Source organism: Lissotriton vulgaris, chromosome 3_1 (genome assembly GCF_964263255.1).
Source record: "Lissotriton vulgaris chromosome 3_1, aLisVul1.2, whole genome shotgun sequence".
In the NCBI taxonomy this organism is placed as follows: Eukaryota; Metazoa; Chordata; class Amphibia; order Caudata; family Salamandridae; genus Lissotriton; species Lissotriton vulgaris.
In genome coordinates, this window is record NC_141689.1 from 670,928,660 (window position 1) to 670,953,767 (window position 25,108).

The window sequence follows — 25,108 nt, forward strand, 5'->3', positions numbered from 1 at the left end:
GATCGAAGAAGGCGAGCTTCGGGATCAGGAGGATTATTTTGAAGAGTTGCATGATGCAAGTGGTCCGGAACTTTCACCAGAATGGGAGTTGCCCACGGTGTCTGATGCACCTTCTAAGGATGTGGCGCCTTACCATGTGGTAATTAAGAAGGCAGCGGAGCTCTTGAATTTGACTTTGCCATCTGTGGAGTACAAGTCGAACATCCTTACTGAAGTTCTCTATTCTCCATCCTCGGTGGTTAAGTCAACTCTTCCATTTACTGAGGCTCTTACTGATCCCATATTGCAGGTATGGAATATACCACGTACTGCTCCTGCGGTGTCAAAGACAGTTGCAAGGCGCTATAGAGTGGGGCCTGGAGATCCTGAATTCTTGTCCACCCATCCTTTGCCAGAGAGTTTGGTGGTTCAGGCTGCTTGCTCAAAAAGATCTGCAGGTGCTTTTCCCCAGGTTCCTGGAGATAAAGACACTAAGAAGCAATATCCGAATGCGAAGAAGGTGTTTTCATCTGTCAGTATTGCCTTAAAGTCTAATACTACTTGTTTGCTAGGCAGATATGTCTGTGCTTTGATGGATACAGTGAAATGGCTATCTCCTAAGCTTCCTGAGGATGATAGAAAGAACTTTAGTGAAGTGATATCTGACACGCAGGCTGCAGCTCGGCAGGTCATACAAAGTGGTATGGACACAGCAGATTCAGTGGCTAGGATCATGGGGTCTTCGATCACCACCAGAAGAGCTGCTTGGCTAAAGACTTCAGAGTTTTCTGCTGATGTACAGGCTGCTCTGATGGATTTGCCTTTTGATGGCAGAGGCCTTTTCGGAAAGAAAGCTGATGCTGCTTTAGAAAGGTTTAAGGATAGCAGAGCGATGGCAAGATCTTTGGGTTTGCAGACTAGAGGCTCTGCATCCAAAAGGTACAAGGGTTTCGGAAGGTCTACTTTTCGTACCTTTAAGCAGACTCAGCAGCAACAGAATCCCTTGTACAAGACCTACAGAGGCAGACAAAGGGGTCGTTCTCGTGGACGTCAAGCCTCCTCCTCCTCCTCCACTTCCTCCTCTTCTACCCACCCCCCACCTACAACAGCAAAGCAGCCCTAGATCTGCCATTCTGGATCATACGGGTCCTGTGGGGGGTCAGCTTACTTATTTTCTACGGGATTGGGAATCGGTTACATCAGATCTTTGGGTTCTCAATCTCGTAGAGAATAGGTATGCTCTTCCCTTTCGTTAATTTCCCCCAAATTACCCTCCTTGCCAATGTTTTTGATCGGAGGACCACCTGTGGCTCCTTAAGGAAGAAGTGAAAGCACTGTTCAAAAAGGGTGCGATAGAGGTGGTTCTGGAGCAGGAAAGGGGTCAGGGGTGCTACTCCCGGTATTTCTTGATTCCCAAAAAGGATGGCAGACTTCGTCCAATCCTGGATCTCAGGATCTTGAACTTTAACCTAAAGCAGGAGAAGTTCAAGATGCTCACCCTTGCGTAGGTTCTTCAAGCGCTGATGGAAGAAGACTGGATGGTGTTGATCGACTTGCAGGATGCTTATTTCCATATACCCATTCTGAAGTTTCGCAGGAAGTTTCTCCGCTTCACGGTCGGATCGCAGCTCTACCAGTTTGCGATTCTACCGTTTGGTCTTACTATTGCGCCTCGAGTCTTCACCAAGGTGATGGCTGTGGTGGCTGTACATCTCAGAAGGTCAGGGATTCCAGTATTCCCTTATCTGGACAATTGGCTGATCAAAGCACAATCTCCGGAGGTAGTGCTTCATCATCTGCAAGAGACAACTCAGTTGTTGCACAGGTTGGGTTTTTCGATAAATGTACCCAAATCTCATCTGGTGCCCTCCCAGCGTAACCTGTTCATAGGTGCGGTACTGGACACAACTGTGTGTCGTGCATTCCCTCCACCTCAAAGGATTCACGACATACAGGAAATGATTCCTTTATTTCGCAATGGAGCTGTTGTTCCAGTCCTGAAGGTCCTTAGTCTGCTCGGTCTGATGGCTTCTTGCATTCTGTTGGTCAACCATGCACGCTGGCACATGAGGGCACTCCAGTGGTGCCTCCACAGGCAGTGGTATCGGCACCAAGGGGATCTCAGGGAGTCAGTGAGGATCTCCAGAGAAGCTGCGGTGGATCTGTCTTGGTGGGGAGTGGAAGGCAATCTGTCTCAAGGAAAGCCTTTTCAAACTCCTCCCTCGGTGGCCACAGTGATAACGGATGCATCCACTCTAGGGTGGGGTGCTCATCTGGGGGATCTGGAGATCAAGGGTCATTGGTCTCCAGAGGAAAGGTTTCTTCACATCAACCTTTTGGAATTGCGGGTAATACGTTTGGCACTCAAGGCCTTCCTCCTTTCGCCGTCGGTTGGTTCAAGTCCTGACGGACAACACCACCGCGATGTGGTATGTCAACAAACAGGGAGGAGTGGGGTCGCAGTGTCTCTGCAGAGAGGCTCTGTGCCTCTGGTCCTGGGTTCAGGTACATCAGATTTGCCTAGTGGCAAATCATCTGGCCGGAGTACTGAACGTTCGTGCAGACAATCTCAGTCGGCAGTTCTCAGCCGACCACGAGTGGAGGCCTCATCCGGAGGTAGTTCGTCATGTCTTTCGTACATGGGGAACTCCTCAGTGGACCTGTTTGCCACTCACGAGAACGCTCACTGCCCGTTATTCTGCAGCCTCCAGTATCCGATGCAGGGAGCCTTGGGGATGCGTTTCAGTTGAGTTGGGACTCGCAACTCCTCTACGCATTTCCTCCCATACCCTTGATTCCTCAGGTTCTGAGGAAGGTACGTCAAGACCGGGCCCAAGTTATATTGATCGCCCCGGATAGGCCAAGAAGGGTATGGTACAAAGATCTTCTCCACCTCTCCTCGTGCCCTCAACTCTGTCTCCCTCTCAGGGCAGACCTCCTCTCTCAGACGGAGGGGCAGGTTCTACACCCCCCCACCTCTAGACCTTTCACCTTCATGCCTGGAGATTGAACGGGGCAACCTGAATTCCTTTTCTCTCCCACCTGATGTGGTGGATGTCATTTTATCGGCCAGGCGTGACTCCACCAAGTCCATCTATTCTTATAGGTGGTCTAAATTTGTATCCTGGTGTGGAGAGAATTCTGTTGATTCTTTGAGAACTCGGTTGTCAGAAATACTTCAATTTTCTCTTTCATTGGCGCAGCAGGGTTTTGCAGTAGCTACGGTAAAAGGTTATTTATCAGCTTTATCGGCTTTTATCTGTTTACCGGATCAACCATCTTTGTTTAAATCTCCTGTTGTATTGAGATTTTTAAAGGGTTTAACAAATACGTTTCCTCCTACTCCCTTTATTGTACCTCAATGGGACTTGAATCTAGTTCTTACATATTTAATGGGTTCTCCATTTGAACCTTTACACAGGTGTCCTTTGAGACTTTTGTCTTTTAAGACTGTTTTTCTTGTCGCAATTGCCTCGGCAAGGAGGGTAAGTGAGCTTCAAGCTCTTAGCTCAAAGCCCCCATTCTTGACCATTCATGCTGAACGAATGGTTCTTAGGACCAGGGCTCCTTTTCTGCCTAAGGTGGTTACTCCATTCCATTTAGGACAGTCCATTACCCTTCCTTCCTTCTATCCTCCCCCTCACCCTTCCAAGGAGGAGGAGCGTCTTCACCGTCTGGACCCTGAGAGGGCGGTGAGCTTTTACCTTGATAGACCAAAAGATTATCGAGTGGATGACCAGCTCTTTGTGGGATTTGCTGGCTGCAAGAAAGGAAGAGATGTGCACAAGCGCACACTCTCAAGATGGATCATACTATGCATCAAGATCTGCTACGCCCTGGCTGGTAAGGAACCTCCAGAGGGTATAAGGGCTCATTCTACTAGAGCAAAGTCATCAACATCTGCTTTGTCTAGGGGTGTTCCTGTAGAGGACATTTGTAGAGCAGCGACATGGGCCTCCCTCCACACTTTTGCAAAGCATTACTGCTTGGATAGCAAGGCGAGGAGAGATTGCCATTTTGCGCGCTCTGTCCTACAAGATTTTCTGGTATAGAGGAGTGGACACCCTCCTCCGGGAGTGGGGACTGCTGTGGGACTCTATTCACAAAGTGAGGAATCCACTGGTAGATGTATCCATGAGAAGAACAAGTTACTTACCTTCGGTAACGCTTTTTCTGGTGGTTACAGTATCTGCCTGTGGATTTCTCACATGCCCACCCGCCTCCCTGTTGTCCACTCTTCTATATCTGAGTTTATGGCAATGTTAAAATGTATATATTGTGTTTTTCATGCTTTGTCTTCACACTATGTGTGTTATTTTGGATATTATGTACTGTGTACATGAATATATCTACTGTCATTGGTCCGTCCGGGTGCCTCGAAGGCATGGAAAAAAGGGCTGAACTGATGTCATCTCGCCGACGTAGGCCTAATAAGGAGGCAGTGATGTCAGTCAGAGTCGCGCGCGATGCCGTGCTCCTGTGACGTCGTCCACGCCGGCGTGCTACAAAAAAGTTTTCCGAACGTTGCTGACGCAGGGGGATATTCACAAGGTGAGGAATCCACAGACAGATACTGTATCCACCAGAAAAAGCGTTACCGAAGGTAAGTAACTTGTTTGTTTGGTACAGAACTAAATGTTGGCTGCCTGTGTTGTCTAAAGTCCAAGCATGACTTAAAGTTCTTCAGTAATTGCTCCTTGATAACTCCTGAAGGTCATCAAGAAGTGCAAGCCAAACCTATACGTCACAGAGTACAATAAAAAAAGGAAAGCTGGCTCTAAGAATTGGGCCTGCTGGTCCCAGTCCTGCTCCAAATCGCCTCACATGAGTACATTGAAGTAAAAAGACAAGTGTCACTGCAAGCATATGAAGTCCAAATCAGATAATTCTCCCTCCCATCACCCCTACTCTAGTGAGAACTTATGCAATTGACACATGAAGGATATGACTCCTTCCCCATCGTCTGACCCTATCCCCAACCAGCAGCAGGCGGAGCCCTTTAAGTAGGCCATGTTGCAACTGTTTCAAACGCTTCCAGGCCCCTCTGGAGTGTCTTTGGCGCACATGGATATGCCAGGGCCCAAGGTTAGACTACTGCTGGCTAGTTCTGATGCCGATTGACTACGTTGGGCTTCTGCCTAGCTCCGAGCTGGCACTGGCCCACAACTCCACACCTGTGCTGAAGGCCATGTTTCAACGAGTATTACGCTGGCCTTGGCCCCATCTGCGCAGACTCCGGAATCCACTCCAATACCCATTTCAGATTCTAAGCTGACTTCATCCCAACCTGATCTGTGTCTTATTATGAAATCACAACACCCTCCCTGCCTGAGGTCTGGGAGGTCTTGACAACTTTATTTCCATTGGCTTTGAGAATGTTTGTCATGATGAAGATGATGATGATGAGGTCGCTAATTTACTCCCTTTTGATTATACTGAGTCAGGCATGTACTTGGACTCACCACGGCGGCCTATATAGACAACATTGCTTCCTTTGCAGTAGTAGTTTGAAAAGCCACAGAAATGTTGTCCAACGAGTGGCAACTAAGATCATACAGCTTGGCCCTGCGACTTCCGAGCACTTTAAGCCTTTTAATGGGGCTCTAACAGAAGATTTTATGATGCCATATTCGAAGCTGTTCTTCTGGTCTGCCATTGCGTCTCATTGTAGCTAGAAATCACAGGCCTGCTCATCGGGACCCTGCTGTTCTGACCCAGTGACTGACTCCTCTGGGAGCTTTATGGTTCATGCTTATGCTATCAAGGTCAACTCTGTGTTCCCCACTGCCCCACCAGACTGAGAAATAAAGCTCTTTGACATCTTGAAAAGAAGGTTTTCTCATTTGCTAGTTTTCCATCAAGAACTGTCTTATAGGATGTTGACATACACCTTGGATATGGCCAGCCCAATCTTACCTCCTGATCTACAAAAAGTCAGTAATGTGTTTGGACAAACGTTCCATGATGGACTTGATGTAGCTAAGCACGTACTAAGGATTGTTCTGTACACAATAGACTGTGTGCATTGCACTTTTCAGGTGATCATACTGCATGGAGGAATGCCAGTTAATGCTCCTTATGATATGCTATTTGACTGCTCCAAGTTTTTGGTAGAAAAAGCCGATTGTGGGTTGCATCGCTTCAAAGACAGCTGTGCCACGACCCGTTCCTTGGATTTGCTATATCTAGTTCACCAATTCCACCAACACCACCAAACAGTAAGGACAACAATATGCTTTCACCTTTTCACCCACCACTTCTACAGCCAAGCCTCTGTGATTCCCCCCTCTGATAGTCATGGACAGTTGATGGATGGCAGAACACGTTTTTATCTGCTGGCTGCAAGCCATTATCTCTCACCAGTGGATGTTGTTGGTTGCTTTGGTTAGTTACTTCCTTCCTGTTGACGTGCCCCCTCCCGTTCTTCTTATTTTACTTCAGATGTCAGCAGACCATGCTTTCATCATTGCCAAGAAAGTTCAATTGCTGTTGACGTAGGAGTCATAGAAAATTTACAGAAGTATGGAAAGGTGGGTAGTTTTACTAACAGTATGTTTTGGTGCCCAGAAAAGAGGGAGGGCTCTGGCTGAGATTACACCATTGATTCCTGGACAACTTCCTTTGGAAGGGCAAGTTTAAGACGTTTACTCTCACCTGGGTCCTCTCTGTCTGGGCACTAATGCATTGGATGGTGTTTTAAACATATATGGCGTCTACTTTAAGTTGTCTATCCTGCAGTTCCACAGACGTTTCTTTTGGTTCATGATAGGGTCAGACACTTTAATTTTACCATCGTAGGCTTCTGCCTCAGGTTGCAACTTGCTTGTTTACAAAGGTGATGGCAATTATTGCGGCCCATATTCACATCAAGGATACATACATTCTCGTACTTTGATGACTGACTCTCGAAAGCAGATGTGAGAAGTTGGCCTGATATATGATGTTCACTAGTTCTAGTGATCACCTTGTATCAGTCCAAACAACCCTTATGGTGATTGGTTGCAAGTCAACCTTATAGACCAGCTATCCTAATGGTAGCATGGACAAAGCAGTCTTAGGCTAAACTCTTTTGGCATGTGAAGCCAGCTGTTTTACCACATATAACCCCTTGAATACCAAGTGAAAGGACACCACAGAGGTTGTTATGAAAATAAACAAGTATTTATTAACTAACATACACCTCTGAACTCTTTATGGGATCAGAGGGCTAAGCACATGATAAAATACGTTTAAGTGGCACAAATTACAATGGTGCCCTAGGGGCACGACAAACCATATACTAAGTAAGTGGAATAGGAAAGTCGATAATAGGAATGGAGCTGTCCAGAGGCTGTAGGATCGCTGGGACCACGCTATACTAACTCTAGGTAGGTAATAGGAGGCCAACGGAACGCGTGTGCAGAGTGTGAACTCACACGCGAGATGCGTAACAGTGTCTATGGACAGTACAGTTCAAGAAAAAGGTAAGTACGGACAATCCTGACTAGGTAGAACTAAAACGACTGTGGATCTGGACACTAGGAGAGTCAAGCTACCCTTGAGCACCGAAATGCTCGTGTTACCTCACCCACAGGCTGCGGGTGCATAGGTGCCAAGTCATGTCGGGTTCCGGCGTTAAAGTCTATGGAGCCTGGAGGAAAAGATGCTGCAGGAGGTCAGGAGGAAGATGTCCGGTGTAATCCAAGGTTGGATCAGTGAAGAGAAGAACCTGAAAGCAGAGGGGACAATGTTCAAAGTCACTAGCCAGTGACTGGAGTGGAATCACGAGTGGAACCAGATGACGTCGTCGCGATCAGGTGAGGGTGGACGCTTGTCTCTGCAGCCACGTGGACCAGGTGGTGTCTTCGACGACCAGGATGGAGGCACGAGCTGTCCCACGCAGGCTCTCGCTGTCGGCGGTGTCGGCTTCGGATTCTGAGTCAACAGGCCTTGGCAAAGGCAACGCACGCGGTGAGTGGAAATGGCGTCTGGAATGGACCAGGAGGGTCCGGGGTGCTCCTCTTTTGGAAGGGAGCAAGGGCCAGTCTGGAGCAACCAGACCAGCAGTGAAGATTTCGGAGTTCGTTGTCTAGGAGGTGACTAGCCAGCCGGCAAGTGACCAAACAACGCGTCAAGCAGCAAACAGGCAGAAGGGCCCCACGCAGATCTCGTGGATGCTGGAGCACAGGTCTTCGGTGCAGGAGCTGCTCGAGGTCGGGGCTTCTCAGTCCCCAAAGCTCTTGGACGAGGATACCTCTGAAGTCGTGCTGGAGCGAAGTGCTGCCTCTTTCAAGATGGCCGGTCCCACGTGTCTCGTCGCACCCACGGATCTAAGATGTACTGCAGATGTAGGTATAGGTCGGAGAGGTCTGAGAATCCGGGTCTCGTCAGGCTCTGAAGTCTGGATCCTTGCAGGAAGACGACAAAGGGAAGCCGCTGGACGCTAATGGTGCCTGCTTGTGCAGGGTGGACACTCCTTGCCCACAAGGGAGATTTCTTCAGTCTTCTGTGGAGCAGAACGTCGAAGTCCAGAGTTTCTTCTTGTAAAGTTGTTCAGGATAATCTAATTTGGAATGCGACTAGCTCCTACCTTTATCCAGCTAAAGGGGGCTGTACTAAGACTAGGTCCCTCCTCTGGGTGGGACCAGGAAGGGAGGTGGTTACACCCCCTATCCTTTGTCCGGTCTTGCGCCAGCTCTAGGGCTGGAGTGCCCCAGGAACTGGTTTAGACCGGTGTATGCACAGGGACACCTTGTGTGACCCAGGCATGTCTCATTCCTTTCAGCCCTGTCCTACCTAATACACAAAATCCTGTCTGGGGTGGTGCTAGCACCTCCCAAGGCAGGAAACCCTTTGTCCAAGCCTCCCTCGCTGGAAGGACTCCCAGCAGCAGGAGGTCAGACTTGTGTCTGTGGTGGCAGCATCCATTTTGTGATGCTAAGGCTCGAGTTAACTTTAACCAGGGTTCACAGTTACATACATGTCGTGTCCCTCTAGAAGGGTGGAATGCTACCCCGTCGCCAGAATTGGCGAGGGTGTAGTATTCCAATTCGTATGACACCTTACTCCACATGTTTTGATAATGCTATACCAAAGTTGGCAATAACCGCGAGAATTATAATTCACTTAAGAGTATATGGTATAGCGTTATCATGGAAACAGCTAAAGGACTTGGTTCCGAAAGCTGCAGACAGGCTCAGCTCATGCTAGAGCATCATCTCACATAATTTCAAGCACTCTGCCTTCAGGATTGATAAGGCCTGCCATAGGAGCGACTGATAGGAGGATATGTGTCCATTTTAGGGTTAGATATAGGGATACTATATCTAAAGCAAAGGGTGATTACACCACCTTGCCCCAGCTGATTGATCAGCCAGTTGTGTCAGATTTGGATGGCCAGCCAGGGGTGGCATAATACATGCTGCAGCCCCTGGTAGGCCCTGGGTGCACCTATGCCCTGGGTACCTAAGGTACACTGTACAGGGACTGATAAGGTGACTCAGTATCCAATTAGATATGTACCTATAGTACATGGAATCCATTTTACAGAGAGAGCAGTGGGCCTGGGGTCCTGAATAGCAGGGCCCCAGGGCAACTAAGTCGAAAAACCAGCAAAACACCAGGCAAAAAAGTTGGGGGCAACCATAGTCCGATATCCACCTTCCTACAGCAGGCACTCCCCAGTGTCATGGACTACCTACAGGCTACTGTCTCGCTGCTCTTCTTCCTTTCTGAGGTACTCGATCAGTGATCCATAATCCTACCTCCAACCAACAGAGATGACTCCCTTCAGGGGGCCATCCTGAACATGGTGACTTGCAGGGCCTTTTCACCCCCTCATTGAGTCCAGGACATTGATGTTATAAACCTTATGTGTCGGGCACACTTCTGTGTTATAACACGGATGGATCTGAGGCTTTTTGACCTTGAAACTTAGTGCATCCTACAGGTTGGCATCCATGAGGTCTGTAGTGGAAGCTCTGCCTGCAGTCGACTCACTAGTGGGGTTGCCCCCCAGACAGCATTGTTACTCGGATGAGCCAGCCTGGAATATTCACTGGTGCCTGACAGAAGCCTGGGAGGGGGGAGCGTTCATGGCCCCCCTCCCTGACCGATTATGGCCCTGAGAACCCCTTCCCTTGTGCCTGGCCAAACTTAGAAAGGGAAGCTCTTCTGGCGATATTAATAGCCCAAAGGACCCCATGCCAGAGGGCCGGTTCCTACTATGTCCCGGGGTGCCCATCCCTAGAGCATATCGCTTTCCCTCTCCAAACTGATGCAAGGAGGGGGGCCACATATTCCCCTCCCCTAAAACCATGTAGTGGGCCCCAGGGAATGGAGTCCCCGGGGCCAAAATCAGCCCGGGGGGAGGGCTGCCTGTCCCCCTCACAGATTGGCTACCTTTAAGGGTTTAACCACAATAATGGGTAATTTTAGGGATTGGTAATGGTAAAGGAAGGTTAGGAGTAAATTAAGAAAATGTGGGAGTGTTGAGGGGTTTCCCTTCATAAAAGAATAATATAAATCATGTTATGTAACTTACCTTAAATATACTTACCGGCGTGGCAATGGCATTTGTTGTAATGTCATATAACCGCCTGGGCAAATTTAAAACTGGCTTGTCTTTCTCCTCACTGGGACTGTTGTAATCTGTTTACAGTTGCTACATTAAGATGGATTCCAGTGAGTTGCATGTCCGCAAAAGAAAATAACATAAACACATATACAACTATTTATTTATTTATTTATTTATTGACATTTGTAGAGCGCGGCGAATACCCGTGGGCGTCTCGGCGCTAGTTAAGGGATGGATCAGCAACTGGGGTAAAGAAGATATACAAGGCTATTGGTCAAATAACCACTTCTTTAGCTGTTTGCGGAATGTGAACAGGGAGGGACTTGCTCGGATATGTGCAGGAAGGGTGTTCCAGAGTCTAGGGGCGGCAACCAGGAAACGCCTGTCGCCCCAGGTGACTGTTCTAGTGCAAGGCACAGCCAAGAAGTTCTGAATAGAGGAACGAAGAGATCGGGTTGGGACATGATGGAGAAGATTCTGTTTGAGAAAGTGGGGACCTTGATTATTGTGTGACTTGTAAACAATACACAGCGATTTGAATTTGATACGGCTGCGTATCGGGAGCCAATGGAGATCCCTAATGATGTTTGTAACTGGTGAGAACTTGGGGATCCCAGCCAGCATTCGTGCGGCTGCATTTTGGATTGACTGCATCTTATTTGTCACTCGGACTTGGGCATTTAAGAATAGAGCGTTACAATAGTCCAACTATGCAGATCTTATTTTTCATGTTGTTTTTTTCATATTCTTTTTTCTCTTTGGTCCTCTTGAATAGTATGATTTATTAGTAACGGTTTTCATGGTGTAAGAGTAATGTTCCAGCATGTTTGTAAAACAATGACGCATCTCTTAAAGGACTTCAATAAGAGTTTTATTCTGAGAAGTTGTTTCTTTTGCAGGACGAAGACAGCAGCATTGAATCCTTTTGCCGGTGTCCTTTTCCCATAAACAGCATTCAGAAATGTAACACATTTTGTTTTGTTTTTAAAGGAATCCAAGGATGAACAGTGGAAACGTGCAATGGATTATCAAAACTTTGTCAGTGAACTCAACTACATGACTCAGATTGTTATTATGCTATATGAGGATCCAAACAAGGTAGTTAAACCAAAAATATATTGTACATAAATATGCAATTAAATAGTCTTAAAACATTTATTCAATGGATGTAAATAAACATGCTTAATTTATCACCATTGAAAACTCATGGTAGATATTGCCATAGCACTATCCGTACATTATAACCACAGTTTTTTTATTATTGCCTCAATGAAAACAGCATGAAGCAATGCCCCCTACATATTTCCTTGTACAATTTAAGACTGTAAAATAATCCATCAGAAGATTAAATACTGAACATACATACATCATACATCATAAGATTGATATATTTTATTATAATTGTTTATGACATCCTACCGTACGACCGGTCTAAAAACAAAGGTATACATTTTTATTCCAAACCTTCAAATGCTTTTTTGAAGTATCTTTCTTCCCTTCTCTCTCCTACAGCTCGAGGCTTTCCAGTAACATTAAGCTACTGCACTATCTTGTCTGTTAGACAGCAGTGTAAACGTCCTTATATGGCCTCACGTCTTTGCTACCTCGGAGCTTGCTTGTCATTGATATTTCTGTATGCCTTTAGACTATACACAGAGTGAATGTTCACATCTGAAAGAAACACGTAGTGATTATAGATTCCTTACCTTAGAATTACCCCCAGGTGTCAGACTGGATCCGGAAAGTTTTTCGTCAGCAGTACTCCTGCGCGTCGGTAGGCGTCGTCGTGCGGATCCGCATGCGTCGTAGGCACCGGGATGATGTCGATGGAGCTACTTAGACGCGCCCACACGCGCTGATGTCAGTTCTTTCTTTTTCTGCACCAGCAAGCGCAGATCCGGGAACAGTAAGTACCCCCAGTCATTTTTTGACTGAGCTTTTCGTGGCCTTTTACCTCATTGTTTCGAGTCGATTGACTCCTAGTGTCGTAGGGATTCCCGGTTTTAAGAACTGTGGGGACTGTCATCGCATGATGTCGGTGATGGATCCCCACCATGTGCGTCTCTACTGCCTGGGGCGCAACCATGATCCCAAGTCGTGTCCTGGCTGCCGGGCCATGGCACCGAAGACTTTGCAGGCGCGGTCCCAAAATGTGCAGTCCGGCAGTCGGCTCCACTCCACTCAAGGTCCTGGTACCGTGGGAGGTCGAGGGACCGGTCGCGTCGTCGTCATCGTCATCATTCTTCTGGATCTATGTTTTTGCACTCCAGGTCGGGTAAGTCGAAGCATTCCAAAAAGAAGTCGAAGAAGCATCGTCGCTCCTCGACTTCCTGTTAACCGATGCAGCTGAGGGTACGGGCGGAGCCACCCCCGCGGCTCCGGCAGAGCTTGCGACGTCGCCCCCAGTCTACCCCTCCTTCCTTGGTGCGGGGGCGACGCCTGCTCAGGTGCAAGTGTTTCATGCTGGCATGGCCCGACTCTTTGGCTGTCTGGCCCCGCCGGTGCACCTTCGGGCCCGAGAACCTGACTGGGGGTCCTGCTTTACCATCTCCGGCGGCTCCATCCCCGGTGTCGCCGGCCCCCCAAAGATCCTGGATTGGATCCCGATCGACACCCGTTGAGCTAGTGACACCTCCACCAGCGCCGATCTCCCTGGCACCGCTTCCAACATCGCCCGCTCCTCGGGACGAGGTCGTCCCCAGTTTCAGCCCGGACACGGTGCCGGATCAGTGTCACCCAACACCGATACCGACGCCGATGGGCCCTTTGTGCCCTATGTCCCGCCTCCTTATTTTGAGACTGTTCCACAGACTTCGGAGGACCGGGAGGGGTCTGAGGACCCTCTAGCACAGGACTGTACTTATGATCCGGACTGGGCAGAGGATTTGGGGAGGGCAGTGGTCTTGACACCTCACCTGACCTTGGCATGCTGTCTCCTCCTACCATGGCTACGGAGGAGGGAGCAAGTTACGCAGTGGTGTTGCGTAGGGCAGCCAAGGCTCTCCACCTCATACTCCCTACGGTGGCCGTCAGGATTAACCTCCTGACAGATTAGCTCCAACGGGCGGCTACCTCTTCGGAGCCCTTGCTGCCTTTTAATGAAGGACTGTCTGACGTTCTTTTGGGCACCTGGTCCAGGCCCAACACAGGGGCTCCTGTGGACAGGAACTTGGCCCAATGCCATCTCTCTGCACCAGGTGACCCCCTCTTCCTTACCCAACACCCCATCCCTGAGAGCTTGGTTGTCCAAGCCTCTACATCCCATACACCGCATGCGTCTTGGGCTGTCATACCTACTCACCCCACCCCTGAGAGCTTGGTTGTCCAAGCCTCTACATTCCATACACCGCATGCGTCTTGGGCTGTCATACCTACTCTCTGTGGGACACAGTTGCACAGGTGCTGCCCAACTGCCTGGAGGAGGCCCAGGCGGTTGCGGCAGGGAGAAACGCAGTGAAGTTCACCATACATTGTGGGCAGGACAACGCTGACTCACTGGGCAGGTCGATTTCCACGATGGTAGCGCTTCGGTTGAGGACAACTGGCTTCTCAGGAGATGTTGAGAACACTCTGATGGACATGCCCTTTGACGGCATTCGTCTTTTTGGCCATAAGGCAGACAGTGCGTGGGAGCGCTTCAAGGACTCCCGGGCTACGGCCAAGTCCTTGGGCCTTTCAGCCGCTCGGCCTCCTCCACCTTCTGCTTTTCGCTCCTTTCGTGGCCACAGAAAGGGCGCCCCACAGTGTTCGCAGAGCCACAGACCAAAGCAGCAACAACTTCAGCGCGGACATGGGAACCGTCGAGGCGGTTTAGGGGGCCAGCGGGCGGGTCAGTCCACCTCCATCCCCGCAGCATCCACTTCAAAGCCTTCCTCGTCCGACCTATCAGGCCCATCAGAGGCCAGTAGGTGGACGAATACGCCATCATCTCCAACACTGGCGCAAAGCCACTTCGGGCAAGTGGGTGCTGCAAATTGTCCGAAGGGGCTACTCCCTCCCCTTCGAGACAACCTCTCCAGCCATGCCACCTCAGTATCACCGCATGTCAGGGGATCACTTGGCGCTTCTCCAGCAGGAAGTTGCGACCCTTTCGGCCGAGGGGGCCAAGCGCGTTCCGACACCAGAAGTGGGTCATGGTTGGTATTCCCACTACTTTCTGGATCCCCAGAAGGACAAGGGCCTGCATCCTATCTTAGACCTTTGGAACGTAAATCGCTTTCTCCGGAAGGAGAAGTTCAAGATGCTTACACTTGCTCAGGTCTTGTCTGCCCTGGACCCGTAAGACTGGATGGTGGTGTTGGACTTGCAAGACGACTATTTTCATATTCCCGTCCTGCCTGCCCACAGGCGCTACCTGTGATTCACGGTAGGCCACGGGCGCTTTCAGTTCACTGTGCTCCCAGTTGGCCTTACCAGCGCCCCTCTGGTGTTCACAAAATTGATGACGGTGGTCCCAGCTTATCTGCGCAGATATGGGGTTTTAGTCCTCCCCTAACTCGACGACTGGCTGTTGAAGGCGGGCTCGCCCCAGACAGTTGTCTCCCACCTCCAGATAGACTACGGCCGACCTCCTGCATTTGCTGGGGTTTTCCATCAATTTGCCGAAGACGCACCTGGTTCCCTCGCAAGGCTCCTTTTCATCGGAGCGGTTCTGGACTTGGCGCAGTTTCAGGTTTATCCTCCCGAACAGCGACTCCAGGACATTCAGGCTATGATTCCGATCTTCCAGCCTCAGTCCCGAGTTTCGGTCAGGACGACCCTTTGGCTACTGGGCCCGATGGCCTCCTGCATCCTGCTTGTGGATCATGCCAGATGGAAATTGCCGGCTCTGCAGTGGGACCTGAAATTCCAGAGGGCACAGCATCAGGGCAACCTGTCCGATCACGTCCAGATCTCGGAGGCACTGAACGGTAATTGCAGTGGTGGCTCACGAATCGCAATTGGGTCAATGGTAGATCCCTCTCCCTTCCCCAACCGGAGCATACTGTTGTGATGGACGTGTCCCTTCTGGAATGGGGCGGCCACATGAGAGAGGCGGAGATCAGATGCCTCTAGTCTCCGGCGAGGTCCAGGCTCCACATCAACCTCTGGAGCTTCGGGCGATCCGGCTTGCACTGAAGCCATTCCTTTCCTTTGTCATGGGGAGAGTAGTGCAGGTGTTCACCACCACCACCATGTGGTACTGCAAGAAGAAGTGGGGGGGGGGGGTAGTGGACCCTATGCCAAGAGGCACTGCGCCTCTGGACTCGGCTGGAACATCAGGGCATGTCGGCACTCCGAACTACAGGCTCAATACAACCGTTGGAACTCATCCCCTCATAAGACTCCAGAATATTGCCTGGATACTTGACTATATGTAATGGTTCTACTTTTTTAATCTCAGAGACTTGAAATCTTGCGGATAAGCGTGAAATTATACAGGCTGACGTGGCTTCCCAAGTGGGGAGTACAACAGTATGAATTGATTCTTTGTATGGACTTAGACCCGGTGCAAGGATGTTCCTAGAATCCACACATATCTACCTTTGAGCTCATGGCATCTACTTTTGGCCATCTTAAAAGTGAGAAACTACTAGCCAGAATCCAGGTCACATGTCAGATTGGGATTGATCAAGATATTTTTGCTAGGACATAATTGGGCAGAACTCAGGATACTCTATAGATTGATGAAATCTATACATCACTAGGCCTTGCACTGGTCGGTGAAATTCCATTGAAGCCCTGTTGAAATTCTCCGATGGAGAACAAAATGGATTGGCTGGAATTCAAAGCTTTTTTGATACTGATTGAAAAATAAAGGAACTTAAGTAAAAACATATTCCCACTATCTAGACTTCGTTATGCCGTGTACGCCCATCAAATTGCATGTCCCTGGTGGTTCAGCACCTGGCAGGTTCTCTGAATGCCTGGGCGGACAAACTCAGCCGCCGGTAAATGATGGATCACGAATGGCTTCTGAAATCGGACGTGGCACAAGGTCTCTGTCAGCAATGGGGAGAGACTTAGTTAGATGTATTCGCCACCGAAGAGAACGCACAATGTCATCAGTTCTGCGCATTGGAATTTCCAAGGTGGCACTCGCTCACTATGCTTTTCGTCGCGAGTGGAGTTGCGGTCTGTTGTACTCCTTTCCGCCTATACCACTTCTGCCCAGAGTGCTGAAGAAGATCAGGCATGACTGGGTCCAGGTCATCCTTGTGGCTCCGGACTGGGCTTGATGAGTATGGTATCCCGAGCTACTCAGTATGAGCATTGATCCCCCGATCGGTCTGCCTCTTCAGAGGATCTTCTGTCGCAGCAGCAGGGGACAGTCCTCCACCTGAACCTGTCCAGCCTCCACATTCTTGCATGGAGATTGAGCGGCGGCAGTTGACGTCTTTTGACCTGCCCAGCGAAGTTTGTAATGTTATCTTGGCAGCCAGGCGTCCCTCCACTAAGTTGTTATACTCCTTCAGGTGGAATAAGTTTGTGGCATGATGCACAGCAAAGGCTGCAGATCCCCTTTCTGCCCCTTTTTCAGAGGTCCTTCTTTTTCTTCTCTCTTTGGCCCAGCAGGGCACTGCTGTGGGCACTATTAACAGCTATCTTGCGGCCATTTCCGCCTTTTTGAGACTTCCAGATCAGCTTTCCCTTTTCAAGTCCCCTGTTGTAAATAGATACTTGAAAGGCATCATGCACATGTTTCCTTCTGTTCCTTTCGTAATGCCTCAGTGGGACTTGAATTTAGTTCTTACTTTTCTAATGTGTGCTCCCTTTGAGCCACTTCACAATTTCCCTCTTAGTCTCCTTACTCTAAAGACTGCTTTCCTGGTTGCCATCACCTCTGCCAGGAGAGTGAGTGAGTTCCGCGCTCTTTCTTCTAAGCCTCCTTTTCTCTCTGTCCATCCGAACAAAGTTGTTCTAAGGACTCGTCCTTCTTTTTAACCAAAGGGTGTTACTGCTTTTCACATCGGGCAGACCATCACTTTGCCCACCTTCTTTTCGCCTCTGCATCCCTCGAAAGAGGAAGAGAGGCTCCACCGTCTGGACTCAAAACGTGTGCTCTCTTTTTATCTGGACTGCACAGAACAGTTCCGGGTGGATGACCAGCTCTTTGTTGGAGACTTGGGCGCCAAGAAAGGTCGGGCTGTGCTCAAGTGGACCATCTCTCGGTTGGACGTTCTGTGCATAAAGGCTTGTTACTCCTTGGCTAAATAGGAGCCTCCGGAGGGGTTGCGCGCCCACTCTACAAGGGCGACGGCAGCCATTACTGCTCTGGGACGGGGAGTTCCCTTGCATGGCATCGGTCAGGCAACTACGTGGGCCTTGCTGCACACGTTTACCAAGTACCACTGGCTGGACAGCCAAGTCCAGAGAGACGGCTTATTTGGCTGTTCTGTTCTCCAGGACTTTCTGGTGTGATCTTGGTTCGCAGGCCCACCACCGTTGTTAGTATTGCTGGGGTATCTATTCTAAGGTAATGAATCTGTCACTACCTGTTTCTTTCAGATGCACAAGTTACTTACCTTAGGTCACAATATATCTGTAAGAAACATTAGTGCTGATAGATTCCTTACTGCCCCATCCATCCTCCCCGTTCGGCGAACTGATTTCTAGGATTAAGGTTATCCCTTTCAGGGCCCTAGTTTTATGGCACCATTGGTCCGTTTTTTGCATGGCTCAGCGTTCCTGGCGCGAAAAGTCGTTTACAGAACTGACATCAGCGCGCGTGGGCGTGTCTAAGTAGTTCCAGCGACGTCATCCTGGCGCCAACAATGCACGCGGAGCCGCACGACGACGCCTACCGACGCGCAGGGGTACTGCTGACGAATAACTTTACGAATCCAGTCTGACGCCTGAGGGTAATTCTAAGGTAAGGAATCTATCACTACTAATGATTCCTACAGATATATCGTTACCGAAGGTAAGTAACCTGTGCATTTATCCCAAATCCGAAATCCTTCAATGGTGTATCTGGATATGGCTAATTTGGGGCATTAGGAAAATATTTAAAAAATACTTGCATTGTCATGGCATAACTTTGCCATACATTTTACCCAGTCTTTCTATATGTGGTATAGGTTTCAGTGCAGCGGTATCATTGATTGCATTTAACCACAATTCAAGATTTAATGGGTCAGTGGGGGTTTGTTAATCCAGATCATTCAGAAATCTCACAAAACTGTTTTCTGCTACACAAAGAATTCACACTTACAGCAGTGTAAAGCTCTGCACCCTGCAGCGAAAGTTATACAAAATTAGATTTGCATATTTTGCAAACACAAAAATATTATCAATGTAATCATTACCTAAAAGTGTAAATATTGCAAATTCCCTCTAGCTGTACATTGGTTAAGTGGATGTTACTTTTTCTTTTGTATTTCTCCCACCCGTATTACATTATTTTATTCTGAATTCATATCAACCTCTTGCTCACACAATTAGTAATAATTACTCTAAAAGTTGGTACAGAAAGTTCTCAGTTTAGTTTTTGAGAGACTAGAGATGCTAAATGACATCTACTTTCACAGAATAACAAGTCCCTTCTAAGCAAATAGTCTCAAATGATTGGCTAATTTAAGTTGATATACTGTAATATGTTTGTATAATTCTGGTCTTGTAAAAAGGAAACACAATTTATACTAATATACTTTTTTGGTTCTAAAATATCAGTTGCTTCCTAGCAAAAGCTTATGCATTATGCATATGAGAATGGCACATACTATTTTGTTGCTTGTTAATTTTGGATTGGATTGGATTGGATTGGATGCGGATTTATAGAGCGCGTGGTTACCCGGGAGCGTCCCAGCTTTACCTAAAAATAATTTGCATTCAAATTCTGGTGTGAGTGATAAATGGATACCTTCATACCTTCAAAATTAAAAGCTATGTATTGTTTCTTATCCATTAGTGTTTGTAATGTTGGTTCCCTCTTGCTACGTTTCCAATAGACTTGACCAATATGTGACATAAATTCACTGGATTAATAATATATTCTTTTTTTTTTTTAGGATCTTTCTTCAGAGGAGCGTTTTCATGTTGAGTTACACTTCAGCCCAGGAGCCAAAGGTTGTGAAGAAGATAAAAATTTACCTTCTGGTTTTGGATATAGACCAGCTTCACGTGAGGTAGTTTTGTAATTACCACTTGAGCGATATTAGGGCAGTCTCAGATCATCAGCAGGCTGGAAGGTATGGTCATGCCTTTTAGTGGAAGCGCTCCTTCTAGAGTTAAGAGTCGTGTGAAACCAGTGGCCGCAAGGTGCTCTGGAATTCTGCAAGTAGGAAAAGGCATCAGTGTGAGCAGGCAGCGTTTCACTTTCTGCACAAGCCAATACAATAGGGTATCACTACAATTACATTCTCTGAATCCTTCTCTTTTGCTAATGACCTAGATGCAATGTAATACATGCTATAGTTATAGCTAAGGTATAGCTACAATAGCTAAACCTTAATCTTTCCAGAATGTCCATGTGCTGATATAAAATTATACTACAAGAGTTTTTATTTAAATTATGTATTTTCTTGTACATACTTTTTTTTTTAGATTACTACTATGTTAGCTTCTTCATTTCACAAAGTTCAGAAACTGGGCACTTCTGATACTTCTAACCGCAGATTTCTCACCTTGTGAAAACCCCCTGATGCCAGACTAGGTCTGGATATTTTGCTTCAGCAATTCCCTTGTGCATTAGTAGGTGGCGTTGTGCGTCTCCTTGTCAGAAGTTGGGGTCCCAACGTAGTTGTCATCTTTGTGTACCAGTGCCAATTCCTTTGTTTCTGCATATTCCAATGCAAATCTGGAGCTGTCTCCCACAAACACTGTTAGGCCTGCTAGACATTTTTTTTCAAATCTTTTCCTAGTGTGCAAGGGATCTGCCCCATCTTTAAAAGACAGGGTTGATGCCTTCCTTGTACGTTATGCCACAAATAGATCCTGCTAATGGACCATTACAATGTATCTCTCTCTGGTGTAAGGGCTCCTCACATAGGTCAGCGTTATGTGAGAAGTGCACAAAGATGAATCAGAAATGCATAAGGGATCGCTAAGCCAAGTTATACATTGCTGAACTTCAACAAAGTTAGGAAGGCTTTGTCGTGCTTGGAATCGAGGACACTGACGCATTGTCATTGCCAACGCTGATTCTGTGATTTATCTAGTTAGTCCAAGTCATCAGGCAAGTCAAAGAAGAAGCAGTACAAAAAACCCAAGCAAGGTTCACCTTTGTTCCGCTACTCCCACTAAGCAGAATCGCATCCAATGCAGTCCAAGTTCCAAACAGAGCAAAGATTACAGGGCTGCAACGTTGCAGCTATTTGGTGCTCTAGCGGATCCCTCTGGAGTATATATAGGCCCTAAGAATCTGAGGGGGTTCCAGTCCAATGACTGTCGGCGGATACGTGTCAGACATTGACTGGGACCCTCGACCTGCTTTGGGGTCCATCACGCCTCTGGGATTAGTTTACCGCCCAATGCCCAATATGGTGGCAAGACCAAAGCCAGAACTCTGTGTCCATGCTGATGCTGCCAGAGGGAGGTTGATAGTTCTTGACTCTGAAGTCAATCTGCTGCGACTTCCACCAAAGTCCAGACTATTTACACACATTAACCCACTGCGCTCATTATGACTTGCCTGACCTTGATGTTATGTTATGTTATTTTTATTTGTACCGCGCACAGCTGCCCCAGCAAAGGGGCGTCCTGGCGCTTTGAGAAGGTAAACACAGCACAGCATTAAAAGCGGGCAGAAAGGAGAAGAGACACAACAGATGAGCTAAACAAATAAAAAGGTCTTGATAGCCCGTCTAAACTGAAGGAGCTCATCGATGGCCCGGATTTGTGGAGGAAGAGAATTCCACCAGCTCGCTGCCAGGACTCGAAAGGAGCGGCCACCAATTCTGCTCAACTTAAAACGCGGGACCACTGCTAAGTTCTGGCCTAAGAGTGCGAGAGGGGACATAGGGGATCAGCAGTTTCTCCAAGATTTGTGGGGAAGTACCCTTGAGGATTTTAAATGCTAGGCAGAGAACCTTGAATCTAATCCTCTGCTGCACAGGGAGCCAGTGGAGAGAGCGCAGGGCATTGGACACCGAGCACCGCCTAGGCAGACCTGTCACCAGTCGGGCCGCAGCATTTTGAACCCGCTGGAACCGCAGAAATTCTGACTGGTTAACCCCCGCCAGTAGGATGCTGGCATAGTCCAGCCTGGACAGCACTGATGCTTGGACCACCAGCTGTCTTGTGGGTGCATCAAAGAATTTGAGGATGGGTCGAAGTCCTCTGATGATGCCATAGCAAGAAGCCGCCACCTACTTTGTATGACAGATGAAACTCAGAGAAGGATCAAGCCACACCCCCAGGTTTTTTATCTCTGCCGCTGGGAGGGGAGTCACACCCAACTCCAAAGGCCACCATTTGTCACCCCACAAAGCCACCTGTTTACCAACCACCATAATCTCCGTCTTCTTGGTGTATAACTGGAGACAGTTGGAGTTCATCCAGTTAGCCACTTCCCGCAAACCATCACAGAACCTGGGAGCCTCCAGGTCTGAGTCCCCACTCAGTGTGACCCCCAGCTGCGTGTCATCAGCTTAAGAGACCATGGTCAGGCCCCACCGCTTGACGGCCGCAGCCAACGGTCTCACATACAGATTGAAAAGGGTGGGACTCAGTGATGTCTCCTGTGGGGCTCCCTGGTCTAACGGGTAGGATGACGACTTACCGGGCGGGATCGCCACCTGGAATGACCTATCCGTAAGGAAGGAACGAAACCAGTGCAAGGCGGAGCCAGAAACGCCCACCTCCTCAAGATGCCGAATCAGAATCCCGTGCGAGACCGTGTCGAAGGCGGCACTGAGATCTAATAACAATAGTGCCGCCGTCCGACCGGAATCCAGCACGGAACGCAGATGCTCGACCATCGAGAGAAGGGCCATCTCCGTGCCGTGACCCACACGGAACCCTTTCTGGGTAGGGTCGAGAATGTTAAGCCTACCAAGATGGTCTGTAAGAGTGGCATTCACATGGGCCTCAAATATTTTCGTGGCCCAAGGGAGAAGGGAGATAGGGCGGTAGCTTTCAGGTTTAAGGGGGTCAAGGGTCGCCTTCTTCAGAATTGGCGTGACTACTGCCTGCTTCCATCTGACGATCTGATGAAGACAATAGTCATATTTATGATGATGAAAACCTCTTTCTGGCCTTACTAGATGCAAGTGGGCTAGATACCTCCGCTCACACTTGCCTGTGATCCCCCTACTCCGTCCCAGCCACTGCACTCTGTCTCCTTTGAGATGGTGCATGGGAGGGCAGAAGATGTTCTTTATTTACAGTTTCCCACACTGAGGTCAAAGCCAGTGTCCTTACAGAGATCCTACAGCCATACAAAAAAGAATCCTCTCCTGCCATTTAATGAGACCATGAATTGCTTACTGATGGACACCTGTGGAAAACCAGGATCTTGCTTGCCAGTAGCCCACCAAATAACAAGGAGATGCATACCTGCACCAGAAGATGCTGCCTTTCTCGACCAACACCCCATACCAGAAAGCCTGGTAGTTCCAGCATCTACGAGCAGGTTGAACACAAATGTTTTTCTGACCACCCCACCGGGCAGTGACAGAATGCATGAAAACTCTTGCAAAGTGCAGGTTCTAATCCATTTAGTGAACTCATTTTGCACCTGAGTAGCTACTCTCATGCATTGTGGGACATGGTGGCAGAGTTCTTGACAGCAGTCAATAGAAGACCTGAGAGCTTACCTCAATCATGTCTTTCAGTGTGGGCAAGACACCTTATGTGATGTGTTTTTTAAAAGGGCTGACCCATATACTCCCACCACCACTATTTGTGATGCCTCAGTACGACCTCAATCTGGTTCTCATTTACCATATGTGCACTCCATTTGAGTCGATCACAGCTGCCCTCCTCGATTGCTCACCTTAAAGACTGCATTCCTCATAGCAGTAATATCAGCTTGTCACTAGAGTGATCTACAAGTACTCTTTGTCCAGTAAGAGTATACCACCTTCTTTCCAGACAAACAAGTGGTCAGGACTAAAGTGGCATTCCTCCCCAAAGTTGCCTGCCTTTCCACATAGGACAGTCAATTACCTTGCCAGTTTTCCTAACCCCTCCACATCCACCCAAGCAGGAAGAGACTGCATCGTCTCGACCCAAAGAGAACTCTGAGTTTTAACATTGATCAAACCATGGATCATTGAGTGGACGATCAGATCTTTGTTGGGTTCTCTAGGGCCACGAAAGGAAAGACTATGCAAAGGCAAACTATCTCAAGATGGATTGTACTGTGCATCAAAATCTGCTATTGATTGACTAAGAACCAGCTCCAGAAGGTCTAACCTCTCATTCTAACTGATGACATGAAATACCTAGGCAATTAACTGATCAAGCAGTGACCTATTACAGTTCATAGATATATGAAGTGACTCAGTGTACTAAACATTTAGATTAAAGTATACATTTTTATTCTCATAAATTCATAAAAACACAATCTGGTCCAAAATATTACGACTTATTCCATTTGGTCCAGTGGAGCTTACGGCCCAGAGGCGAGTATTTTGAAATCTCCACCTCCGGCCCGGAAGCCCCGCCTCCGGGCCGTAAGCTCCGCCCCCAAGCCGGAAACTCTGCCTCCGGGCCGGAATTTACAGCCCGAGTGCGGACGTAAAGTTAGTAGTCTTAAATCTATTCTGTGAATACCGAAAGTAGTAAGTTCATTCTGTGAATACCAAATAGTAGTACGTTTAGGATTTAGTCTTAAATTCATTCTTTGAATCGGGCCCAACGACAACATATTGCCATCTATATAATACATACACATAAATTGAATACAATATACCAATTTCAAACATACGACATTTAAACATATCGAAATTAAAACATTGTTGCTTATTGGGAAAACGAGACTAGATGTTTGGACAAGTTCTTATTGTTTGTCTACACACGTTTCGGCGTGTGAGGGCCTTCTTCAGGATAGCCACAGCAACCTAGAAGAGGTATGTACATGGAACCAAAAAACAATGTTTGGATCCAAGGTAACTCAATTACTTATAGAGAGATGGCAAGCCAAGGATATATGGGAATTCATACATTCGTATGAAGGATAAACAATGCTAAAACCGGATCAAGCCTACTATTAAAGATGCATACATCTGGTGTGATATACAGATCACCAGATCAACCCAGTCGGGTCCTCCAAAGTGGTGTCTATATTTGATGACCAAGAAAAAATTCTTGATAAAATCAGTAAAACATATAATTCCAGAGTGGCTGGTTGAGTCAGGACGATCTACACGTTTCAGTAACGATAAGAAACAATATGATCTGAAAGACGATGCATCATGCGGTCGGGTTTCCACAATATCGTGAATAGTGAGTGAATGCGTCAGCTTTTATGGTGTACACCGAATGTGGGTTTCTTTGGATTGACGTTACATGATCATGTGATAATTCTGAGACCTACTACGGAATGGAAACCTAGAACAGATGACTACTGCTGGGGGTCCCTCTTTTTCTCAACTAAGCTCTCATTCTGCTAGGAGCAAAGACAGCTTATAGTGTAGTTTCTATATTCCC

At 47.9% G+C, this 25,108-nt stretch overlaps 1 protein-coding gene across 17 annotated transcripts in view; it reads left to right on the forward strand.

Moving 5' to 3' along the window:
• The window catches only part of PPIP5K2 (diphosphoinositol pentakisphosphate kinase 2), a 1,400,407-nt gene that overhangs the window by 887,719 nt on the left and 487,580 nt on the right, over nt 1-25,108 (forward strand). For all 17 annotated transcript variants that reach the window (XM_086960990.1, XM_086960983.1, XM_086960987.1 and 14 more), the window contains exons 22-23: nt 11,525-11,632; nt 19,525-19,641. In XM_086960990.1, the coding sequence (XP_086817116.1) occupies nt 11,525-11,632; nt 19,525-19,641 (225 nt within the window). The remainder of the gene's footprint in view (nt 1-11,524; nt 11,633-19,524; nt 19,642-25,108) is intronic.